This window comes from Labeo rohita, chromosome 2 (genome assembly GCF_022985175.1).
Source record: "Labeo rohita strain BAU-BD-2019 chromosome 2, IGBB_LRoh.1.0, whole genome shotgun sequence".
NCBI classification, from domain to species: domain Eukaryota; kingdom Metazoa; phylum Chordata; class Actinopteri; order Cypriniformes; family Cyprinidae; genus Labeo; species Labeo rohita.
In genome coordinates this window covers 14,689,700-14,699,753 of record NC_066870.1, presented here as the reverse complement: position 1 = coordinate 14,699,753, position 10,054 = coordinate 14,689,700, and the positions used below count along the sequence as shown (strand labels likewise).

At 36.5% G+C, this 10,054-nt stretch overlaps 1 protein-coding gene across 1 annotated transcript; it reads left to right on the top strand.

Moving 5' to 3' along the window:
- Positions 1-4,388: 4,388 nt before the first annotated feature.
- dusp12 (dual specificity phosphatase 12) lies at positions 4,389-9,726 on the top strand. The gene is made up of 7 exons (XM_051094578.1): positions 4,389-4,474; positions 4,754-5,022; positions 6,210-6,323; positions 6,412-6,530; positions 6,673-6,760; positions 6,878-7,058; positions 9,270-9,726. The coding sequence occupies exons 2-7, from the start codon at positions 4,760-4,762 to the stop codon at positions 9,417-9,419; spliced, it is 915 nt and encodes a 304-aa protein (XP_050950535.1). The 5' UTR covers positions 4,389-4,474; positions 4,754-4,759; the 3' UTR covers positions 9,420-9,726.
- Positions 9,727-10,054: the final 328 nt, after the last annotated feature.

The window sequence follows — 10,054 nt, the reverse complement described above, 5'->3', positions numbered from 1 at the left end:
GTGAAGTGAAAGTTTGTGAGTACTTCTGTCAGCATGGTCATGGGATGCTTTTCCAGCGTCAGTAAAAACCATATAAATAGAAAAGAGGAAAGAAGTGAGCGATCAAAAAATATATTACAATGGTTTAATCAGCATAGGCAAATGCAGGAACACACTTGGCAATGAAGCTCTCATTTCTTGAAGCACTGAAATAGAAACAGCTGAAGTAAGGCTACCCTGAGTGAACTTTAAAGAGGAAACAACAGGGCAAAATCAATTGTGCCTTAAGAACACACATGTCTTGGGCTGCCAGCTGAGAAGAACTAATGTTCTGATGCATTCTGCTTCAGCTCTGCTAGAGTCATTTGAACGAATAACAATCATGAGCACTGCAGGGAAGTCTCAAACAGGCTGCCAAGGCCAGGTGCATTTGAGAAAAGGTAATGCAGGCTATAATAAGGAAGTACACAGTGACCAAAAAAAGTACGTGGATGTCTTTGCATTATATAACATTTTTTAAATTTCATTTAAATTAATATTTCGCCCCAAAATGAAAATGTGCTGTGAGTCTACTCACTCATCCAAGACATCTTTAGGGCTCGACGACCCTATTGGAATTGCTCAGATTCTTCTTCTTGTTCTTCTCCAAAATTAATCACATTTCTGACGGCCTGAACATGCTCAAAAACTCATGAAAGGCCCAAACCCAATTATTTTGAAGTTTTGTGAAGTTTTGTGCCATTTTTGCCATTTTCAGGCGTTTTATTTAAACTAACTCCTCCTAGAGTTTTAAACAGATCAGCACCAAATTTGGTTGGTGTAATCTAAACGCTCTTTGTGACAATAAATTGCGAAGATCTTGAGTTTTCGTTAAAGGGCGTGTCTGTGGCGGCCTGACAAACTTCGATGTTTCGCCATGAAACAAGTTGTTGTTATAATTTGTGTATACAATGTCCAATCTACACCAACATTCACATGTTTGATAAGAGTCCTGTCCTGAACACATGCCCATGACCATATTCAGTTACAGTCATAGTGCCACCTGCTGGCATCAGGAACTGGCATGTTTTACGCTCTAACAAACTCCTCCTAGAGATTTATTCAGATCAACACCAAATTTGGTCAGTCTACTCTAAAGGCCTTTGCAATATTAAATTGAAAAGAACTTAAGTTTTCGTTACCGGGTGTGTCCGTGGCGGCCTGACAAAGTTTGATGTTTCGCCATGGAAATAAAAGGTTGTAGCTCAGCCATATAATATCCAGTCTGCCCCAAACTTCACCCTTTTGATAAGAGTCCTGGCCTGAACACATCTAAAGGCCAATATTCTGTCATAATCATAGGATGACCTGCTGGCAACAGGAAATTACTTGCTTTATACTAACTTAAACATGCAATGTCCAATCTGCACCACAGCACTTGTTTGGTAGGAGTCCTGGCCTGAAGACATATAAAGGCCAAATTCAGTTATAATGATAGCTCCTCACGTTGGCAACAAGATACGTCATGCATACATCAACTCAAACATACCATGTTCAACTTCATGTTCTATAAAAGTGCTGGCCTGAAGACATCTACATGCCAATATCCATTTACAGTCATAGCACCACCACCTGGCAGCAGGAAATTCGGCACATATAAATGATTTGATGATGACACATTCCTTCTATATTTTCCACTTTTTTATTGCCCACCGTTCACTGTTTTCCTAAAGCCACCAGGTGGTGGTGAGCCCGGGTGTGAGGGCCCTTTCAATTCTCCTTGCAGCTTTAATATAGGTTTGTTTCTTCATCAGAAAAGATTTGTAGAAACTTAGCATTACATCACTTGCTCATCAATGGATCTTTTGCGGTGAATGGGTGCCGTCAGAATGAGAGTTTAAACTGCTGATAAAAACATCACAATAATCCACAAGTAATCCACACGACTCCACTCCAACAATGTCTTGTGAAGTGAAAACTGCATAACAAACAAACACTGTACATCATTAAGATGTTTTAAAGTTACACAGTCTCTTCTGGCTACAATACGAGATGATAATCTATAATAACACTTCCACTAGTGAAAAAGTCCATCCGTTTTAGCTTGTAAATGGTGCCTGATGTGCAGATTTCTCCCCTGATTCAGATAAGATTAATTTTTCAATGGAAAAAGCAGTATTATAGAGGACTTGTATATTGCAAATACAGCTTTTCACCTCTTAAGACAGTAACTGATGGAGTCGTGTGGATTACTTGTGGATAATTGTGATGTTTTCTGATGCCACATATTCACTGCAGATGATCCATTGGTGAGCAAGTGATGTAATGTTAAATTTCTTGAAATCTGTTCCAATGAATACACAAACTCTTCTACAACTTGGATGGTTTAAGGGTGAGTAAACTGTCAGTAAATTTTCACTTTTGGGTGAACTATTCCTTTAATCTAAACAATTCATGTAAGTAAAGATGTAACGTATTAAATGATCAATCAATGGATCAAACTGACTTCCTCAAAGTAAGTCAGTAAATACATAAATTAATGAACAAAAAAAAAAAAAAACAGAAAAGTTAAGTTAGTTCTCAAAAAAGGTTGTGGTATCATTTATTTTGAGATTTGCTTTGAGAGTTGTTTTTAATGCAATAAATTTTAGGTAAGTTTTCAAAAACGTTATATTTTTGGTCAAACTAGTCAAACTGTCAAAAAAGTTTAGTGTAATAGTAACCAAGAGACCATTTACACAAAGCAGCTGAAATCTTGAGAGAAACAATCCAGATTTCAACAACATTTTCAGCTCTTCAGGTCTTCACAGAATTCTCTGGAAGAGAATTGTGAGAAGACAAAACTTAACACTGTTCTCTTGCCCTAACTATTTGAATAAGAAACCCACAGGCAATTTTTAACAAACCAAACTGCTGATCATGAACAGTGTAGTAAGTGAAAAATATGTGTTAATTTAGGATAACATTAATACTTTAGCCTTCTTATCTAAGGACAAATTTATATCTATGTAAACGCAATATGCATTTGCATATGCCTTTTTAGACAGTTTGATTTCCTCTAGAAGAATCATTGAGCGTAAATGACATTTCCTTCATGGAAAATACTGAGTCAAGGAGGAAATTTCAACAATGATTTGTACTATTCATTTCCTATCAATGTCCTGTTGCAAGAGCGAATGAAGTTTTGTAACTCTTAATGTCATGAATGGTGAAGGAGAACAATCTTGAAGAACTTGAAGCTTGCTGAGGTCTGCACAGATGTTCATTTCTAGGAAGCATCGGTCCTTGCATTACTTTAAGCTCTTAATCCTAAATCTGTCTTTGTGGGTCTAGACAAATTGAAGACTCTGGTGCAAATTTCTGATGCTCTTACCAAAATCAATAACCCTAATCATCACATGACAGCTGCTGACAAAAGCAGAAGAAGAAAAAAAAAAAAAAAAAACTACATTATTTGTGTTTCTGCTGGTCTGGGTTTTATGTGATAATGGGCATCCCAGAAAAGACATACGTGCAACAGGTTGGACAGGGATTCTGAAGGACCATGTGAGGCTAAGTTGGACTTGTCCTGAGAGGACCAGTCAGATTAAAGCACAGGCATCTGCTCTGTAATGGTACAGAGACTTGTTATGTGTTCATCAAGATGCCATATAGAATAAACACTCCTATTGTAAACTAATTTCTCTGATCACGAACAAGGTAGCGATTAGCATTTATGTAAGTGAAAAAGACAGCATGTGCTGGACATGAGGCCCAGTGGACTGGACTCCTTCAATCTTGTTTAAATGTCACAGTATTGGCTTTCATTAAGCACATGCAGGACAGCCAAAAGCCATCCAAAAGGGCAGAACTACAGGTCTGGACCACACCATGGGAACTTGATACAAATCTGAAGCTCAAACAACATCTAATACAGTGCAAATCCCTGAGTTGGCAATATTGCAAGGTACAGCTCCCGTAAAATTCTGTTTTAAACTGATTTCATTATCGTTCTACAATAAAACAAGCCCCTGTTCTCGAGGAACTCTTGGCTTAACATGCTTATGGCGGATCACACTACAACACTAGAAAGGTCTGTCTAAAAATGGAGCAGACTTGTAAGCCAACTGAAGAGTGTTTCTAGGTCTTCTTTTAAAATTTAACTTACCAATGTCTGTCAATTACAGTTAGCTCAATTTAGAACACTAAACGTCTAAATATCCAAATAATGGGTTTGTGTTTATATTGAAATTCAGTTCATACATAATGTAAACATGGTGTCTTTATATACATACATACGGCAAAATAAATCACATATTCAGGAATGACAAGCTTGGATGCCTCTTAATACAAATCATACCACGTTTTTTCAATACTGCAGTAGCCTATAAACAAAAATTATTTATTTCATATTAACGCCCTCTAGAGGCATCGCGAAGCCTTAATAATAACAACGTTCTGTCCGGAACTAACAAGTTCACTATGTTTCCACGGACTTTTTATTTTGCTGGACCTTTTTCTTGACAGCAAGTAGCACGTGAGTTTATTAGCGTTGATGTTTACACTAAAAGCATCTTTAGAAAATGCTTTTGAATTGATAAAATCTACACCGACTGTTATGATTTTGTACAAAACTTAATTATTAGCCCAGGAAATGTAGCGGTAATTAGCAGATGTGTAGCTAAGTTTATTATTAATGTATATTTTGTCATATATTCTTGCCTATTTAATCGGAGCAGGTCTATTTGATGAGTTTATTGACTGCTACGTTTTCTCTCAGTGTATTGATTTGAAAGGTGTTTGTGTGTTTACCCAGTAAACCATGATTGGAGTGGAGGCTGGGCTTTACATCGGGTCTGTGTCCGATCTGAAGGACGCTCAGAGCCTGACAGACTCAGGTGTAACACACATACTCACCGTTGACTCAGAGGAACCTGCTGTCACTGGATTCCACACCAAATTTGTCCGAGCATTGGATGAAGCGTCCACAGATCTCCTGAGTAGACTGGATGACTGTGTCAGCTTCATATGTGACGCTGTCAGCACACACTCTGAATCCAAACCATCAGCAGTTCTTGTGCATTGGTATAACTGATAATAACTTTCATCAATAATATTTAGAAACACTGCAGTATGTAATACCCAACAGTACATTAGTTAATATAGATTCAGATAATTACCAATGTGATAAAAGTTCACCCACATGTCGTTCCAAACCCGTAAGACCTTTGTTCATCTTCGGAACACAAATTAATATATTTTTTATTAAATCTGAGAGCTTCCTGACCATGCATAGTCAGCAATGCAACTACCATGTGACTACAGTCCATGTGACATCAGTGGTTCAACCCTAGTTTTATAAAGCTATGGGAATACTTTTTGTGCGCATGGAAAACAAAAATATCGACTTTATTCAACAATTTCTTTTCTTCCATATCAATCTTCAACACAAATTCATGAGAGTACCACAATACATAACCAGATAGCGCACGTACATCTGCAAGATGTCTGTTAAAGATCGCTTGATCTGGAAAGCATCTGCTGTGTACAAACATCTGACAGACGTCTGTAAGATGTCAGTTTTACATACATTCTAAATCATAAACATCTTTAAGACATCTAATAGATGTCAATTTGATATCTGATAGGAAACATCCTATACACGTTTTGCAGATCAGCAAACACTCTAAAACAAAAAAAACATCTTCCAGATGTAAATGCAGATATCAAATCGACATTTCCGTGATGCACGTGTGCTATCAAGGACAATGCATATCCAGATAGCACACGTACGTATGTAAGATGTCTGTTAAAGATCACTTGATCTGGAAAGCATCTGCTGTGTACAAACATCTGACAGACGTCTGTAAGATGTCAGTTTTACATACATTCTAAATCACAAGACATCTAACAGATGTCTATTTGACATCTGATAGGAAACGTCCTATAGACATATTGCAGATGAGCAAACGCTCTAAACAATGCATCTTGCAGACGTGAGAGATGAGATGTACGTGTGCTATCAGGGTGGTTGTATTGCTGTTTATGCAGGGTCAGAAAGCTCAGATTTCATCAACAAATCTTAATTTGTGTTCCGAAGGTTTTCCGGGTTTGAAACAACATGAGGGTGAGTGATTAATGATGGAATTTTTTATTATTGGGTGAACTATCCCTTTAATTTGTGTATTTGTTAAAATATTCAGATTGAGATTTTGTCTCTGGGAAGTTTTTGTAAATTAATGATTTTTTTTTTTTTTTTTTTTTTTTTGTAGCCATGTAGGGCAAAGTAGAAGTGCTGCTGTGGTGACTGCTTACCTGATGAAAACACAACATCTGAATTTACAGGATGCATATACTAAGCTCCAAAACTTAAAACCAGATGTTAAGTAAGTGTTTTTCATTATTTATCTTGTAAAAAAGTAAACATGTTTGTTAGAGCATTATTATTGAAGAGTGTTCCACTCATTTTCTCAGAATGAATGAAGAATTTATGGACCAGCTGGCACTTTATGAATTAATGGAATGTAAAGTAGACACCACAAATCCCTTATATAAGCAGTTTAGATTGAAGAAAATTACAGAGAAATATCCAGGTATGTATATAAATAGTTTTTTTTCTTAAAACATGTTTAATAGCTGTCTACACGTATAGATAAATGGTTGATATGTTCGCTGATTGCACTAATAAAAGAAACCTAGTGCTCATATAAAAGTCATGCATTTTGATTAATTCAGAACTTCAGAATGTGCCAAAAGATGTCTTCGCTGTTGACCCTGCACAAACCCAGAATGCAGAAGCTGTATACAGATGTAGGAAGTGCAGGTAAAATTTCTTTTTTTTATTTTATTTTATGCTGTTTATGCAGTATACTCTCAAAATATTTTTAATTTATGAGACTGACTGAAATCATAACCTGCTGTTGCCTTTCGTTCCCAACAGACGCACACTTTTCCGTCACTCCAGCATTCTCAGTCACTGTGTGGGAAGTGGAGCCTCTGCATTCGCTCATAAGAAGACGAGGATAGTCAGTGATAGTGAGGATCAGAGACAGTGTACATCCTACTTTATAGAGCCGGTGCAATGGATGGAGCCGGCCTTACTAGGTGTTATGGATGGACAGGTAGTACCTCACTGCTTCACACATTTGTACACACAGTTAAATAGAATTATTAAAACTTTGCTTATAACATTTTACAAGTATGTTCTTTGATTTTTGGGAAAGCCTTAGCGTTATCTTTAAAGGTGCTGTATGTTATTTTTTGACTGTACTAATGCAATAAAAATTATATATTTGCAGATATTTAAGATACATGCTAAGTTCACTTTACTTGTTTCTCTGAAAAACAATGCTACAGTCAGTTATTCTACTGTGTTAGAATGTCTGTTTTTGTTTTGGTCTGCATGACTTCACCCACTGCCAGTTTACCCAATAGTATAGACCAATTTGGAGTAGACATCACAGTGAAGTCACTTGCAGCTGCATGCACGTAGTTGTTGCAGAAAAACACTGGTAACAGTGGAGGTAAATGGTTAAAATCCATGGAATAAGAGAAAAAAATATTTTTGTGTAATTTGAGTTTTGATGTCAAAATCGGAATGCAAATAATTTTTATAGAATACTGTCATCAAAGACGCCATTTGAAGCTAAACGCAGACGTTTAAACGGACATACTATGGATGAAAACTGCTATCATTACTTTTAAAGCATAAATTTGATTTAAACAATAGGTCTATATAATATTCACATATGCTGTTCATAAGGGACGTATTGTATTAGCCCTACAGTAACAGCATGAAATATTATTTAAACCTATTACTATTAACATTTTTACGTAACATTTTTTTTATTTCATCTCAAAATTCTGATGTTTTTTTCTCACAAATGCAAGTTTATATCTCCTAATTCGGTCTTTATAACTTGATTTAAGAAAGCTAGTGAGTTTGTTAATTCTGAAGGGAGGAAAAAAAAGCCAGAAGTGTGGGATATAAACTCTGAGCCGAGGAGAAAAAGAGAATAGAGTTGTGGGATATAATCTTGGAATTGTGAAAATAAAGTCAGAATTTTAAAATATAAAATCAAATTATCTTTTTTTATTCTTTTATTCCATGGCAGTTTATTGCAGTTTATTGCAGTTATCGAAGCTGGTAAATGTACTGGGTCAGAGATTGCAAACTCTACCTGACCTAAAAAGCCTTGGCATTTATATAAAAAGCTCTATGTGCAGAGGAATTCCAAACAGGGAAAATTCAACGTACCATTCCATAGGGCTGTTCGATTCCGATTTTTTTTGGAATTGTCATTGGCTGATAGAAAGGAAAAAAAATTAGCATTTTATTTCATGTCATGATCTATTCTGTCGTGCAGCGCTCAAAATTATGGACAACATATGCCGTTTCCACCATAAAATAACCAGCTGAATCATTTTTTGAACTGATTCATTAAAACAATCTGTCCGAAAGAAGCTTTTTGTGGAAACAAATTCGATTTCTAGTCACTATATTAGCGAGCAAGAGGCAAATTAATAGGTGCTTCTCAAACGGAAGGCTGCATCCTCAAACTTACGCATGTTTTTTGGCAGGGTTCCCCTGGTAAAATTTGCATTCCAGGTGCTAAACATCACGTTTTAGAGGTCGCTTTATCCTGCGCACATGAAAACCAACCTACGGCAGCAGTTTTAAAGTAGCCCAATTCTGCAGGAAAACCACGGACTTGGCAACACTGCTCAGACGAGCTTAGTACCGACTTGTTTCCATTCAGTTTATTATCGTGAATCACCATTCAGTGGCGTTTATTGACATAGCAGCCGAAATATGCAGCCTTCATAGGATGCAGACTTCCGTTTGAGAGACACCCATAGATAAGCTTTGTTGAACTGAAAACGGCTCTGAATGACGAGTTGATTCCCTTTGATGGGATCGATTCCAAACTTTGGAACGCTCTTTTAGACTTTGGGAACTTGGAATTGGTTCTTTTTGGAATCGATTTCTAGCTCTATCATTCCATTGTCAACTGCACTCATTTCTGTCACATGTCCTCAATCTGGCAACCTGTGTGAGTGTTGCATCTGAGGAGAAGGGGGCGGGAGTAACAACTCTCTCCTGTATTTTGAATTTGGACTGCAGTATCCATTTTAAACCACTAGCTGTCAATATTACATACTGCACCTTTAATATTGATAATTTATTTAAAGAGATTACATTTTTTTTTGTTTGTTTTTGCTAGGGAGGCTAGAAATTTTAATGGCTGTGCTGTGAATTTTTTTTTGTTGCTTTAAAATTTGTTTTTAAATCATATTAATAAGTAAAAGCTTTTGTAAAATTTCTCTTGTAGCTTTTGTGTCCCAAGTGCAGCTCAAAGCTGGGCTCCTTTAACTGGTATGGTGAACAGTGTTCGTGTGGGCGCTGGGTGACACCGGCCTTCCAGATGCACAAGAACAGAGTGGATGAAATCAAACACATCAGTATATCTGCACTCAAATGACCTGCAAATAAAAAAAAATGTATTATATGCTCAGAAACTGTTGTTATTGGTAGTGTTTTATTACTTCCCTGGTGAAAAAAACAGCATATGCTGGTAGGTATGTTTTGAAGCTGGAATGCTGGTTAGGTATGTTTTGATGCTGGTTTACGCTGGTCCTTTGCTGGTTTATGCTGGTCCTTTGCTGGTTTAAGCTGGTCCTTTGCTGGTTTAAGCTGGTCCTTTGCTGGTTTATGCTGGTCCTTTGCTGGTTTATGCTGGTCCTTGACCAGCAACATGACTAGCATAAACCAGCAATGACCAGCATAAACCAGCATCAAAACATATCTAATCAGCATCCCAGCATCAAAACATACCTACCAGCATATGCTGTTTTTTTCACCAGGGTTTAAATGATAGATACAAATATTTTACATGTCATAAATACAGTGTAAAAGTCCCACTGTTTCACAGCTTTTTTTAAAGGTTTATTTATATAACCACTTATATTTGATCAAAAGTTTGAGAAATATGTATATATTAAAAAATAAAAAGATATTTTTTAAGTATCTTTATGCTCACCAAGGCATTTATTATTGTTATTATTATTATTATTATTATTATTAAATGTAATCTATTCTTATGATGCCAAAGTTAGT

Excerpts from the sequence above, each read along its gene's own strand:
- dusp12 (XM_051094578.1), top strand. The coding sequence starts at position 4,760 with ATGATTGGAGTGGAGGCTGGGCTTTACATCGGGTCTGTGTCCGATCTG. Across the intron at positions 6,324-6,411 it reads AACTTAAAACCAGATGTTAA|AATGAATGAAGAATTTATGG; the intron begins GTAAGTGTTTTT and ends TCATTTTCTCAG. Across the intron at positions 6,531-6,672 it reads AATTACAGAGAAATATCCAG|AACTTCAGAATGTGCCAAAA; the intron begins GTATGTATATAA and ends TGATTAATTCAG.